Source organism: Dipodomys spectabilis, unplaced genomic scaffold, assembly GCF_019054845.1.
Source record: "Dipodomys spectabilis isolate Male_0828 unplaced genomic scaffold, ASM1905484v1 ptg000669l, whole genome shotgun sequence".
Lineage (NCBI taxonomy): Eukaryota > Metazoa > Chordata > Mammalia > Rodentia > Heteromyidae > Dipodomys > Dipodomys spectabilis.
In genome coordinates this window covers 5,780,994-5,796,150 of record NW_024871346.1, presented here as the reverse complement: position 1 = coordinate 5,796,150, position 15,157 = coordinate 5,780,994, and the positions used below count along the sequence as shown (strand labels likewise).

The 15,157-nt window shown below is 51.0% G+C and overlaps 1 protein-coding gene across 3 annotated transcripts; it reads right to left on the bottom strand.

The window, feature by feature from the left end:
• Position 1: 1 nt before the first annotated feature.
• Positions 2-4,620, bottom strand: Dlk2 (delta like non-canonical Notch ligand 2). Of its 3 annotated transcripts, XM_042671975.1 has the most exons (6): positions 4,594-4,620; positions 3,994-4,137; positions 3,693-3,756; positions 2,144-2,274; positions 1,294-1,438; positions 2-850 (listed from the first exon to the last, which is right to left on the bottom strand). In XM_042671975.1, exons 2-6 carry the CDS (start codon positions 4,067-4,069, stop codon positions 115-117), a joined length of 1,152 nt encoding a protein of 383 aa, XP_042527909.1. In that variant the 5' UTR covers positions 4,070-4,137; positions 4,594-4,620; the 3' UTR covers positions 2-114. The 3 variants fall into 3 exon arrangements, with proteins under 3 accessions (XP_042527909.1, XP_042527910.1, XP_042527912.1); XM_042671976.1 differs by lacking the exon at positions 4,594-4,620 and having other exon boundaries at positions 115-850; positions 2,162-2,274; positions 3,994-4,074; XM_042671978.1 differs by lacking the exon at positions 4,594-4,620 and having other exon boundaries at positions 115-850; positions 1,294-1,345; positions 2,162-2,274; positions 3,994-4,074.
• Between the last annotated feature and the right edge of the window lie 10,537 nt (positions 4,621-15,157).

Here is a 15,157-nt window from a genome sequence, read left to right as displayed (position 1 = left end):
ATGAGGCTGAAGTCGCCTCGGTGCGTCTCTCGAGTGGAGGGGTGGTGAGCAAGGACTGCTCCAGTCTGAGGTGTGGAGGAGGTGAGGAAGGGGGCCAGAAAGACCCCAGCCACGTCACAGTGCTGTGGTCTTTCCAGGCTCGGGGGCCAGGTCAGGTGGCAGGGGGAATCCCGCTGGAATCATGCTCACCTGGCACTCCTGGTCCTGCCGGGCTGGCGCATAGTGTGGGACTGGGTAGCAACAGGGTTCAAGGGGGCAGATGCCCCGGCGCCAGGCCCTCAGGGTCAACAACACAGTAGCCAGGACCAGGGCCGCCGTAAGGGCCCCAAACACCACCAAGGCTACCAGGCTAGACTCACCCAGCCCGGCTTCTTGCCTCCGTACCACCTCCTTCACTGAGATCCGCAGCAGGCCTGCCCCCGCGCTGTGCAGGGCCGGCCCCGTAGCAGGCACCACCATAGCCAAGGTGGGTCCTAGGGGGGTGTCCGTCATGGTGACAGGACCTGGGGCAGGTAAGACAAGCTCGCAAGTCTTGCCACCGTAGCCACTGGGGCAGAGGCAGTCGAAGTCATGGATGCGGTCCCGACAGCGAGCCCCTCTCTGGCATGGCTGGCTGGCACAGTCATCCAGGTTGATGGTGCAGAAGCGTCCAGCAAAGCCCTCGGGGCAGAGGCAGGAGAAGCGGTTTATGCCGTCCAGGCAGGTGGCGCCATTGGCACAAGGCCGCATCAGACAGTCGTCTACGTTCACCTCACAGCGGGCACCCACAAAGCCTGCCAAGCAGCGGCATGTGAAGTTGAGGGCAAAGCCCTGGTTGTCCTGGCACTGCCCGCCATTCTGGCATGGGGAGCTGTGGTAGAGGTGAGAGGACATTGGTACTGACATGCTGACAGGGCACAGAGGCCCGCTCAATGTCAGGCCTCAGTCCTGTGTGCTATTATCCTTATGAGCATTAAAGCCTAAAGCAGAGACGCCTCACCACCCACACCACAGCCTCAGGCAGGCTTCTGTGGGAGCAGGAGGGGGTCCTCCACTCCTGAACCTCCCCATACAAAGCCTCCCCAAACATGCTATCTGTGACATCTCCGGCTCCTATAGATGGTGGTTGAAGAAATGAGTCAAAAGGCATAAGCTGAGAAGCCTTGAACCAGGCACACTGGCACACTGGATTTTATCCTGAGGTGCCCTCATGTGGAGCCGACCCTCAGCCCTCCACCCTTGTCTACCTTACCCTCCTTCTTCCCTCATTCTGTCCAGATTCTGGTCTGACCTCTGCATGGGTCCCTCACTCACCCCGCCTGCTCACAGGGTCCGGCCTTGCGTTCGCAGTCATGCCCATGGAAGCCTGGCAGGCACACACAGTGGTACTCGCCGCCCCCATCATACACGCACTGGCCCCCATTCTGGCAGGGGGACTGTGAGGTACAGATGTGCTCATCTAGAAAAGAGACAAGGCTTTGGGATTGTGCCTCAGACCTGGCCCTCAGATCTTCCCCATGTCCCGTGTGGCCAAGCCTTCCAGGCCCAAGGTTCAGGGAGTGTTGGGTATCTTCCACCCCTGCCCATACCAAGCTAGTGTGGTGTAGTGGGGAAAGCTCACTGAAGCTGGAGGCAGGAGGTGCCTAGCCCTGGCTCAAGAAGTCTATCTCAAACTGTCTTTGGACAAGGTGCAGCACTTCTGTGGGACTCACTTTTCTCATCTGTAAAATGGGCACAATTTTTAGCAGCTGTAGCTCTAACTTCATGGGAGTATATTGAAGTTCAATTCAGACAACCAGTTATAAAATTTAAAAATAAAAGGAGCTGGGTACTGGTGGCTCACGCCTGTAATCCTAGCTACTCAGGAGGCTGAGATCTGAGAGTCATGGCTCAAAGCCAGCCCAGGCAGGAAAGTCCATGAGACGCGTATCTCTAATAAACCACCAGAAAACTGGAAGTGGTGCTGTGGCTCAAGGGGAAGAGCACTAGCCTTGAGCTGAATAGCTCTGGGACAGCGCCCAGGCCCAGAGTTCAACGACAAAAAGAAAAGAAAAAAAAAAAAGGAAGCAAATATATTTGAGGATCAGAGAAGGACACAGTATGCCTTCAGAATAAATACAGACAGATATTCTGAGACACGCAAGCTCCCCTCCCTGCCCCCTACCTTTGTCACAGAACTTGCCTGCCCAGCCACTCTGACAGATGCACTGCCAGGGCTGGTGGCAGGTACCGTGCTGGCAGCCCGGCATCCTCACACAGCGCTCACAGTGCAGCCCCTCCCAGCCTGGGTCACACCTGACAGAGATACAAGCACAGAGTCAGTGCCCTGGGAGGGGGTGGGAGGGGAAGCGAGGAAATAGAAATAGGCAGAGCCAGAGCTTCTAGAAAAGCTGGAGGACATAAGACAGCTTCTAAGGGAAAGCTGGCAGATACAGGATGGAATGAAGAACCAGACATCAGAGACCAGCATTCAAGGTCTGGGTCTGTTTTGGATGTAACCTTTCTGAGCCTTGATTTTCGCCACCTCAAAGGGTTTTGCTGAAGAAATAATGTCTATAAATACTTCCAGTAACAGGTGGCTCATGCCTGCTACTCAGGAGGGTAATATCGGAGGGTCACAGTTCAAAACCAGCTTGGGTAGGAAAGTCTGTGAGACTCTCATCTCCAATGAACCACCAAAGAGCTGGAAGTGTAGCTGTGGTTCAAGTGGTAGAATTCAAGCCTTAAGCAGAAAAAACTAAGGGACGGACAGTGCCTAAGCCATGAGTTCAAGCCCCAGTATACTCTCTCTCTCTCTCTCTCTCTCTCTCTCTCACACACACACACACACACACCACCACCACCACCACCACCACATGCCTCCAGTACCACTCCTAGTATGTCTGACACTCCAAATACATTTCCAAAAGGATAACCTTGAGAAGTCATCAGGACTGTTTTCCCACTTTTTTTTTTGTTGTTGTTTTGTTTTTTAAGCCATACTGGGGTTTGAAGTCAGAGTCTGCTGCTTGCTAGGCAGGCACTTCTATCATTGATCCACGCCTCTAGCCCTTGAACTGATTTTTGATTTTTTTTTTCCGGTTTTGGGGCCTGAACTCTAGGTCTGGACGCTGTCCCTCGTCCTTCAGCTCTTCAGCTCAAGGCTAGCGCTTTACCACTTGAGCCACAGCACCACTTCTAGCCTTTTCTGTTTATGTGGTGTTGAGCAATCGAACCCAGGGCCCCGTGCATGCAAGAAAAGCACTCTGCAATTGAGCCACCTTCCCAGCCCCTGAACTGGTTTTCTTTAAAAGCTCTCCAATGTTGAGTCTCCAACTCCTGGGCTGCGGAGCAACCTTCCCTGTCTGCTTGCTCCTTATGTCCCTGAGCTTTTTCTTCCAGACACAGACTATGCCCTCACCTCCACCCCACTGGCTCAAATTCATCAACCTAGGGCCTCTCTCCCTAAGGCCTTAATCTTCCCCTTGCCCCTTTCTTTCTGGCTCACCATCTCTCAACCTTCAAGTCTTTCCAGGTGTCATGAGGAGCCCTGGTCCAGACTGAAGGAAGGAGTAAAAGACTGGGAGGTATAAGCCAGAAGAAAGAGGCGAGGTGAAGCCAAAGGAAGTTGGGGGAGGAGGGCACAGCGTGCTCCCAGACACTCAGACCCGGGGTGCGCGCCGGTTGTAGGTGTGGAGTTCTGGGAAATCGAGGCACGTGCTCAGGACAGCTACCTGCAGGAGCCGTCAGGGGCGCAGCAGCCGTGGCCCAGGTCGCAGTGCAAGCTGCAGTCATCAGCTGCAAGAGATGGATGTGGTAAGAGTGAGTCGGGGGGGGGGGGAGAGAGTTCCGGAGGGGGGGTTTCCTGTGAGCGGGTGGGCTCTGTCCCATTCCCAAGGGACCGTCTGCCCCGCCCCCCCCCCCAGCCCCGCGGGTCGGAGCGCCTGCAGTGCCGTCTCTGGCCGGCAGAGGTCAACGTGCAGGCGAGGACCAGGAGGGCTGGCAGGACCAGGCTGGAGCCGGGGGCGCGCTCACCTCTGGCCGGCTGACCGGCTGCCCCGAGGATGCACAGCAGGCACACGACGTGCAGGCAGCGGCAGCCGCTGGGCATGGTCAGTTCCGGCCCCGGGGCGGGGGAGGGGGGGAACGGACGGACGGACAGCCGGATGTTGGAGACACCTGTGGGACAGCACGGGCTGGGAGGCTGCTGGACGCTTAGATAGCGGCGGGGCTGTGGGTTCCTTCCGAGGGACGACAGCCGAGCGGAGAGGAGGGACGCCGGGGCCGAAGGGGGCGGGGACGGGCCGAGCAGGCGCAGCGCTGGGAAGGGGGACCCCCGGGAGCCCGATCGACTGGGGAGCAGGCCAAGGATGGGCAGTGCCGCGCGTGGCCACGCACGGGAATGGCGAGCGCCGGGATCGCGGCGGGACGGAGGGGTCCGCGGGATGGAGCCGGCGCGGAGGGGCGGCTTCAGCCCGGAGGGGCGCGGGGCCGGGGGAGGGGGAGGACGGTTCCTGTCTCCCGGTTCCCCGCAGCGCAGCAAACGGACCCCAGGCTCCCTTCCCGCCTGGACCTGGGGGCCCGGACCCCCCCCCCCGAGCGCCCCCAGCGCCGCGCCCCTGCCCTGCTCCTCACCTCCGGCTGGAAGGCGATGCGCCCCGGGCCGCAGAGCCAGGCAGATCCGACGGCCTCCGCCGGGGGGGGGGGGGGAAGGGATGGGCACCGAGCGGGGGTGCGGGGCGGCCCCTAGCTGGCCCCGGGGCGCGGTGCAGAGGCGGCTGCCATGCCAGCCGCGCGCTCGGGAATCTGGGGCTCCGGGCGACCCCGAGCGGCGGTGGCAGCGGCGACTCCTCGCGCGCGCTCGGCCCCGTGCCAGGGGCGGCGTGTGCCGGCGGAACCCGCCTCTCCCCCCTCCCGGCGGCCCGGCCCGCCCCGCGCCCGCCCCGCGCCCTCCCCGCCCGCGCCCACCCCCGCCACGCGCCCCACACCTCGCCGCTCACCTCCCCGCTGCCACCCGGCAGCCCAACCCGGCTTTCTTCACCGCCAGGAGGAGATCAGGGGGGTCCGAATGCGCGCCCGGCCGTTCTCCCACCTCGCACGCCCCCCGCCCCCCGTTTTCCTGGCTCCCCACACCCACGCCGCACCTCACGGCCGCTGCCCGTCACGACTGTCATGTATATGCAGATATGTGTATAGATGTGCGTGCGTGTGTGTGCGTGTGTGTGTGCGTGTGTGTGTGTGCGCGCGTGTGTGTATCTCCAGCATATTCGCTCCCGCCCCCCTCCTGTCACCAGCCCGCCCCCCTCCCCTCCCCCCAGCATTAAGAGCCCTCAGCAGTGGCTCCCCTCACCCTCCCTCCGCTTCGGTCCCTCGTCATCACCGTGGAGAGCCTTCCAGGATTAGCCGAGCCTATTGAATGTCAGCCAGTCCACCCCTCCAGCCTTTCTTCTCAATCTCTTGTCAGACCACCTCTGGGACGCCTCCCCCCAGCGATCAACATCCGACTGCCTGTGACTGACGGTGCCTCTGAACCCCATCACACTCGTGCCTGGGTGGTTACCACCCACTGTCCCAGCCCAGAGCTCAGACTCCGAGTTTTGGGTAGGGAGATGGGAAGGTTGCCCATCAGGCCTCCAACTCCTCTCCGCCCAGAGCGTAGACACAACGAGCAGACAATGATCCAAACAAGTTTCTTGTTTGTATAGAGCAAGCTCTGAGGCAAGGAAGGCTGCTGCCTCCCACCTCTTAGACCTTCAAATAAAAAATTTGCCATCATGGGGTGGAGGCGTGGCTCAGTTGGTAGAGTGCCAGCCAGTGAGCAAAAGCATCAGGTAACCAAGTTCAAATCCTGGTCTTAGAGCTCATTTGCCATCTTGAAGTTCAAAACATTAGAAGAAGGAATTGCTAGCAGCTCAGAGCTGCTTCTTGCACACATCCGGGCTGGGTCAGAGCCCCTGGGCTACCTTACCCTGAGCAATCTCTCTGATGGACATAACACCCACACACACCCCGCTCACCAGCAGACTTCCTTGTGACTCTAATTCCCTCTTCTGTGAAGAGCTTTCTGAGTTTAAATAATGACATGCCACCCTCATTTATTTTTATCTAAAATTATTTTATTTTATTTTTTTGTCCATAGTGGGGCTTGAACACAGGGTCTGGGCACTGACTCTGGGCTTTTGTGCTCAAGGCTAGTGCTCTACTACTTTGAGCCATAGCTCCGATTTCAGTTTCCTGGTGATTAACTGGAGAGAAGAGTCTCAAGGCCTTTTCAGCCTGGGCTGTCTTGGAATCACCTTCAGATCTCAGCCTCCTGAGTAGCTAGGATTACAGGCGTGAGCCACTGGTGCTTGGCTTGTTCTAAAAGTTTTTCAAAAAAAAAATAAATAAAAGTTTTTCAGTGAAGAATTGCACATCCATTTGTCAAAAAGTTACTATAAGGTGATCAAATGCAGCAGTGGTACTTACTGGACACTATATTGAAAATGAACAATAAAATTTGTGAGTGGTGACAGAAGGGAATATCTGGGAGAAAGCAAGGGCAAGTATGACATTGTCCAAAAAGAAATGTACTCATTACTTGACTTATATAACTGTAACCCCTCTGTACAACACCTTTATAACAACTAAAAAAGAGTTACTGAAGATGCTGGGTGCTGATGGCCCTCACCTGTAATCGGAGCTACTTAAGAGGCTGAGATCTAAGGATTACAACTCAAAACCAGCCTGAGCAGGAAAGCCTACAAGACTCTTGTCTCCAATCAGCCAGCAAAAAACCAGAAGTGGAGCTGTGATTAAAGTGGGAGTAAGCTATTCTTGAGCAAAAAACTCGGCAAGAACATCAAGCCCCCTGCCAAAAAAAAAAAAAGAGTATAATTTTAATAGTCATATGATTATTCCATGAAGGCACATTATATGTTATTTAACCTAGTCCTAATTTATTTTTTTTCTTTTCTTTCTTTCTTTTGTGTGTGTGTGTGTGTGTGTGTGTGTGTGTGTGTGTGTGAGCCAGTCCTGGGGCTTGAACTTAGGGCCTGGGTACTATCCCTGAGCACACTCAAGGCTAGTGCTGTACTATTTTGAACCACAGCACCATTTCAAGCTTTTTGGTAGTTAATTGGAGATAAGAGCCTCACGGAGTTGGGTGTTGATGGCTCACACCTGTAACTAATTACTCACGATGCTGAGATCCTAGGATCAAGGTACAGAGTCAGCCTGGCCAGTAAAGTCTGTGGGACTCTTTATTTTTTTTAACTTTATTTATTTGTTAGTTGTGGGGCCTGAACTCTGGGCCTGGGCTCTATGCCTCATTAGTTCAGCTCAAGGCTCTACCACTTGAGTCATAGCATTAGTTCTGACTTTTTCTGCTTATGTGGTGCTGAGGAATTGAATCCAGGGCCTCATGCATGCAAAGCAAGCACTGCCACTTCCCAGCCCCTCTTGAGATTCTTACCTCTAATTAACCACCAGAAAAGTGGAAGTGAAGCCCTGGCTCAAAGTGGTACAGGGCTAGCCTTGAGTGAAAGAGCTCAGGGACAGTGCCCAGGCCTTGAGTTCAGGATCCATGATCAACAACAACAACAAAAAAGTTTCATGGATTTTCCCACCTGGGCTACTCTTGAACAGCAATCATCAGATCTCAGCCTTTTGGGTAACTAGGATTAAAGGACACCCAAAACTAATTTCTTTTTTATTCTTCTTATTTGAAGGGGGCTCAGAGATAGAGTGCTTGTCTTGCATGCATGAGGTCATGGGTTCGATTCCTCAGCACCACATAAGTTAAAAAAAAAAAAGCCAGAAGTGGGCGCTGTGGCTCAAGTGGTAGAGCGCTAGCCTTGAGCTGGAGCTGAGGGACAGTGCCCAGGCCCAGAGTTCAGGCCCCAGGACTGACAAAAAGAAAGAAAGAAAGAAAGAAAGAAAGAAAGAAAGAAAGAAAGAAAGAAAGAAAGAAAGGAAGAAAGAAAGAAAGAAAGAAAGAAAGAAAGAAAGAAAGAAAGAAAGAAAGAAGGAACATTTTGTAGGTCTCTAAAAATGCTGTAGGCTATACTTAGTGTGGCTAAGTGTGCTCTTATTTATTGATCCTGCTTCCTTTTCCTATTCCTTACCCCATCTCTTTCTCCCTTCCTCCTCACCTAGCCTGCATTCCATTATCTATCTTTATTTTTTTTTGGGGGGGGGGTCGGTTGTAGGGTTTGAACTCTGGGGCCTGCCTGCTGTCCCTGAGCTCTTCAGCTCAAGGTGAGCACTCTACCACTTGAGCCACAGCGCCACTTCCAGTTTTCTGGTGGTTTATTGGAGATAAGAGTCTCATGGACTTCCCTGCCCCAGCTGGCTTTGAACCGTGATCCTCAGATCTCAGCCTCCTGAGTAGCTAGGATTACAAGCGTTAGCCACCAGCTCCTAGCTCATACATTATCTATCATTATAGTCAGTCCTTAGCCCTCTGGCTACTCTCTCCTTCAGTTGTATTCATCTGGCAAAACCTCGTCACTGTCACTTTCCAGCCCTCATCTAAACAACTGAGCATGGTGGGAAATAATGCACCCTCAAGCTGTCCATTCTTCCTTGACCTCCCTTTCCTTAGTTCTGTAGTCTTTCCTATCCACCCCAATAGCTTTTTTTTGCCCCTCTGTCCTCCAGCCTCCAGCCTCCAGCCTCTCCTCCTTTCTGCTCACTGTGCTGTTGATCTTGCTTCCAGCTTCACAGAGAAAATAGAAGCAGCCAGAAGAGAATTTCCACCTGCTTCTACTGCCTACAGGCATCTGTCTCCTATACTGTCATCCCTCTGTTACTATAGATGGACTGCCTGTGTTCTTACCAAGCAGAGCCTCCCATCTGGGTATCAGTTCCTTTCCCTTCTCACGGTGGAACTGCAGGGCCCTGCCAGCTCCTCCCCCTCCCCTCTCCATTATCAGTTGGATCATTTTTATGGCAGCCTTTCATCAACCTTTCCCCATCTTTAAATAATCACCCTCAATCCTGATTCTTTTCCAATTACACTTTTCTGTTCCCTTTTACTGAAACCTCTAAAAAAAAAAAAAAAAAAAATATATATATATATATATATATATATATATGTATATATATTTGGGGGGGGGTCCTGGTCGTGGGGCCTGAACTCTGGGCCTGGGCACTGTCCCTCAGCTATTCAGCTCAGGGCTAGCGCTCTACCACTTGAGCCACAGCGCCATTTCTGGCTTTTTTATTTTTTTGGCTTATGTGGTGCTGAGGAATCAAACCCAGGGCCTTATGCATGCAAGGCAAGGCAAGCGCTCTACCGCTGAGCCACCTTCCCAGCCCCTCTAAAAATTATTGTCTCATATGTTATCTCTTCCCCATCTTCTCATGTTCTTAGTCCATCAGTCTAGAATTACTCACATCAAAGTCATTGGTTCCAGGCTAGAAAGGTAGCTCAGTGGTAGAGTGCTTTCCTTGTACACATGAGGCCCTGGGTTCGATTCCTCAGCACCACATAAGCAGAAAAAGCCAGAAGTGGTGCTGTGGCTCAAGTGGTAGAGCGCTAGCCTTGAGCTGAAGAGCTGAGGGACAGTGCCCAGGCCCAGAGTTCAAACCCCACGACCAGTGACAACAAAAAGTCATCGGGCCCATCACTGCCTAGCCCAAGGATCAAGTCTGGACTTCTCTCTGACTCTGACACCTGCATTTGACATTGTTCTTTTCTGGGCTTCTAGAGTCTAGCCCAGAAGCTTCTCAACCCACTGAAATGGCCACCATTCCTCGGTGTCCTCTGCTTCCTCCCCAACATCCCACCTTCTTCTGTAGCCCCCACATCTGGTACTTAAAACTCTTCTCCTTTCTGCTCTCCCACTCTCCTTTGTAATCCCACTCTGCCTAATGGCCTTGAATACCAGTTATAAGCTAAGGACTCTCAAGTATGTGTTTCCAGCCATGCTTTCTCCCTGCAATCCAGTCTCATGGACTGTCTCATCAGCACTGCCACTGGATTGCTCAATAAGCAATTTGAACTTAGCATAGCCAAGTGCCCACTCCTAGTTTCCATCTCCAAACAGCCTTCCTTTATTAGTCTTTGTGATTTCAGTAAATACTTGGTTCACCTGTTTAGATCTGTCTAGAACTCTCTCACAACCCACATCCTAAAAATCAGTTGATTCTACCTTCAAAACTATTCAGATCTAGCTACTCAGGAGGCCGAGATCTGAGGATCACAGTTCAAAGGTTGCCTTGGAAGGAAAGACTATGAGACATTTATTTCTATTTAACCACCAAAAAGCCAGAAGTGGAAGTATGGCTCAGCTGAAGAGTGCCAGCTTTGAGCAGATAAAGCTAAGGAAGAGTGCCCTAGGCCCCAGCTCAAGCCCTAGTACTGGCACCAAAACAAAACAAAACAGAACTTGGCCATTTTTCTTTTTTCTCTTTGTCAGTTGTGGGGCTTGAACTCAGGGCCTGGGTGCTGTCCCTAAGCCTTCTTGTGCTCAAAGCTAACACTCTACCTCTTGAGCCACAGCACCACTTCCTGTTTTTGAGTGGTTAATTGGAGATAAGAGTCTCTGGGGAACTTTTCTGACTGGACTGGCTTCGAACTGTGGTCCTTAGATCTCAGTCTCTTGAGTAGCTAGGATTACAGATGTGAGCCACTGGCACCTGGCAGACTTTGGCCATTTTTCACAGTCTGACCTCTAACCCCTGGTCTACGCCACCATTGTCTCTCTGTTGGAATATTGCAGCAGCTTCCAAGTTGGTCTTCTGTCATCATGCCGCATCCAGGGTGATACTGATCAAGTGAAGCCAGGTAATGTAGACTGGTATCCTGAATCCTGAACAGAGGAAGATCATCAGTGGAAAAACTGGCAAAGTCTGATTAAAACCCAGAGTTTGGTTAATCCTTAGGTACCAATGCTGGCTTCTTAGTTTTGACAATGGTATTATGCTAATGAAGATGTCAGCACTATGCAAAAATAAAAATTTTACTTAACCATGCCTGGTGGCACATACCTGTAATCCCAGCTCTTAGGAGGCTGAGACAAGAGGATCTCCAATCCAAAGGTAGAGAGACTGTTTAACGAATTTTTTAAGAGCCAAACATTGGTAACTCATGCCTGTAATCCTAGTTATTAAGGAGGCTGAGATTTGAGGATTGCGGAGCAGAAAAGTTCCTGAGACTTATCTCCAACTAACAATCAAGTAGCTGGAAGTGGAGCTGTGGCTCAAGTGGTAGAGCACTATCCTTGAGGGAAAAAAAATTTAAAAAAACTTAGGGATGGGCCCAGGCCTTGAGTTCAAGCCCCAGAATAAGAAAAAAAAGAAATTTAGGATAATTGGTTTATTGCTTTCTTTTAAAATTTCTTTTAACTTGTTATTAATTATAAAAGTGATATACAAAAGGATTACAGTCACATAAGTCAGGTAAAGAGTGCATTTCTTTTTGATAATGTCACCCCCTTCCCTCGCTCTCTCCCTGTTTTTCTCTCCTATCCTCACCCACAAGTTGTATAGCTCATTTTCAACATAGTCTCTAGTGAGTACCACTGCTCCATTTGCTCACCCTCTGTCCCTCCATTCCTGTGCCCCTCCCCCTTATTTATTGCTATCTTAAAAATGGGAAAGAGGGGAAAAAAACAAAGCTGGTTTTCTTAGGTCCAGACCCATTTATTACCATTTATTTTTCACCATAACCCTAAAAGACAAGCATTATTATCGTTCCAGTTTTATAGATGAGGAAGGCAAGGATGTCAGGAATTAGATGACTTTCTGGAGATCCAAAAGCTAGGCAGTGATGATGCTGGATTCGGGTCCAGGCTTGTCTTTCTCCTGTGTCATGTTCTCAGTGTAGGTGATTATGTAAGGCATAGAAGATGGGATTTCCCAAAGATGACTGCTACCAGATATCCCTCTCACATGGCCTTCCAATAATGTGACTCCTTGGGCTGGGAAAGTGGCTCAGTGGTAGAGTGCTTGCCTTGCATGCCTGAGGTCATGGGTTCGATTCCTCATCACCACATAAGCAGAAAAAGTCGGAAGTGGCACTGTGACTCAAGTGGTAGAGTGCTAACCTTGAGCTGAAGAACTGAGGGACATCGCCCAGGCCCAGAGTTCAGGCCTCATGACAAAACAAACAAACAAACAAATAAATAAATAATGTGACTCCTCCTAGGGAGAGATAGGGCCTGTGGTCCCTTTCTTAGACTTAGGCAGCCTCTTGACTTTAGTAGAAACTGTCACTGGGTGCCAGTGGCTCACGCCTATAATCCTAGCTACTCAGGAGGCTGAGATCTGAGGATCGCGGTTCAAAGCCAGCCCGAACAGGAAAGTGGGTGACTCTTATTTCCAATAAACCACTAGAAAACCAGAAGTAGTGCTGTTGCTCAAGCAGTAGCGTGCTCACCTTGAGCTGAAGAGCTAGGGGTAGCGCCCAAGCCCAGAGTTCAAGCCCCACTACTGACAAAAAAAAAAAGAAAGAAACTGTGCTATATCTGAATGCCACTTCTGAGGTTAGATAACAAAAGAGGACACTGGTTTTATCTGATTCTCTTGGGATACTTACATTTGGACCTCTGAGTTACCATGTAGTCAGTATAACTTCCCCCAGGTGAGCATCCTACAAGGAAATCCAAACTATCCCCAGTGGAGAGGCTACATGGAGACAACCTGAGATGACTTGAATAAAAGAGATACCAAGACAGCCTGGCTTCACAGAATCTTTTTTCTTTTTTTCTAGTCATGAGGCTTGAACTCTAGCCTGATCACTGTCCCTGAACTCTTCAGCTTAGGACTAGCGCTCTACCACTTGAGCCACAGCACCACTTCTGGTTCATGCTTTATCTATAAAATTGCCATATTTCTTTCTGTCCTTTTCCCACTATCTTCTTAATCTGTGTGCATACATTTGTGTGTGTGTGCACACATGTGTAGGCGTGCAATCCCATTACATGTACATTGGTGCTAGAGTTTTAACTCAGGGCCTAGGTGCTATCCCTTAGCTTGTTTTTGCTCAAGACTAGTCCTCTACCATTTGAGCCACAGTTCTATTTCTAGCTTTTCTTGATGGCTAATTGAACATAAGAGTCTCATGGACTTTCTGCCTAGGCTGGCCTTGAACCATGATTCTCAGATGTCAGCCTCCTGAGTAGTTAGGGTTACAGGAATGAGTTATTGGCATCCAGCTCTTAACTTCTTGTTTTCATGCTACTATTTCATTGCTCTCAAGGGAAAGAGGATTTTCCTCAGATGAAGACACCAAGATATCTGAAAAAAAGGAAGTGGGAACTGTGGCCCCAGGCTGTCTGGGGTCTCTTCAAGTGGATTCATGGCCCAGCAGCTGGAATGAACAGGACTGGGAAGCTGGTTGTGTGAGCCCAACAAAGTGGGGGGTCACCCCAGGTGGGTTTCCTCATGTGAAATGGGGAGATATCACCAGTCCTTGGTCTCCAAGTGGCTGTGGCAATCGAATAAACCATGTGAGAAGGAGGGATGTGGAGAGGGGAGGAGAAGGGGCTGAGGTGAGGAGTTGCTGAGGTACTGTCCGTTCCCTGCCAAGTAGATTTCCTGCCCTGGATTGGCCAGGGGGTTGGCCAGAAGGGCAAGGACAGAAGCGGGAGCTGGGCTTCTCTGGGCTGTGCTAAGAGTTTGCCTCTTAGCAACTGTCTTCGTTCCAGTATCTTTGGGAATCCATTCATTTCCAACCCCTTTATCGTTGTAGGTATCCTTAAGCCCAAGTTTCTAGCTCTGAAAGGTTTTTCAAACACACATCTCTTCCCGGTTTAAAAACCATCCTTGGGGGCCTGGGAAGGTGGCTCAGTGGTAGAGTGCTTGCCTAGCATGCATGAAGCCCTGGGTTCAATTCCTCAGTCCCACATAAGCAGAAAAAGCCAGAAGTGGCGCTGTGGCTCAAGTGGTACAGTGCTAGCCTTGAGGAAAAGAAGCTGAGAGACAGTGCCCAGGCCCCGATTTCAAGCCCCATGAGTGGCTAAATAAATAAATAGTTTAATGAGTAAATGAGTTAACACAAATGAAAAAAATGTTCAGGGTCTCTATCTCCAGCATTTTACAGTTTAACAGGGTAGACATACCCACTCACTAACTTCACACACTTCAAGTAAAGTTGAGACCAGCTGTGTCTGGGGTTTGTGGGTCTCAGGAGAGCAGGGAACATGCAGCCCTGGCCCCTTGTCCTCACAGGTAAGAGCTGTTAGCTCTCTGTGCTGACCTGCCATTATTTCTCCATGCCAGGTCTAGGCCAGACCAAGTGGAGGCCCCAGGGGGCAGCAGAGCTGGCGCTGGAGGAAGTCAGGAATAATCCAAAGAGTCTACCCTTCAGGAGGCTTTCTGCCAGCAAAGGGGCTTTTGGGTCCTGAAACAAATGTTCTCTTCCTGTCCTCCACAGGACAGGAATTAGAGCCAGTGGTTCAGGAGCTGAAATCCACCTCTTGAGTCTGTGTGTGTGTGTCTGTGTGTGTGCGTGTGTGTGTGTGTGTGTATGTGTGTGTTAGCAGAGCTTATTGGGTGCCTTGGGGGCTGTTATGCCCAATCTCAGGTTCTGGATGCCATGTTTGGGATACATGGTAATACCTATTCAGGGAAAGAGAGTGATAGAGGAGCAGGCCACACCCCCTGATGAGTTCAGTGACAGTTCCTTCCTTCCTTTCTTCTTTCCTTCCTTCCTTTCCCTTTCTTTTCCTTTCGTTCCCTTTCCTCTCCCCCCCGCCCCTCGTTAACTGGAGATAACAGTTTCATGGACTTTCCTGCCCAGGCAAGCTTCAAACTATGATCCTTACATTTCAGCCTCCTGAGTAACTAGGATTACAAGAGTGAGCCACAGGTGTCTAACACTGACATAGTTTCTTGCTGAAATGTCAAGAGAGGAAATAGGGTCAATTGGCCCTGTGTGCATGCACAGACACATGCGCATAGATCTGGAGGTGTAACTATGAGAATTAAGCACAGTACTGTTAAGTACTCAGACACTTGGGAAGCCTCTCCACCTCAAGTGTGCAGGGCTGAGGAAGGGGTGGCCCAGGCATCAAAACCACAGTAGTCAGACCCTGGCCTCTTTAGTAGCTGCTCAGAGGTCAGCCCTGGAGGTTTGTTGAAGCTTATAGAACTTGGACTTCTCTTTTAACCTTTCATGTATAAAACAGTTGCTTAGCTAGTTGCTAGTGGCTCACATCTGTAATCCTAGCTACTCAGGAAGCTGAAATCTGAGGATCTTGGTTCAAGGCAG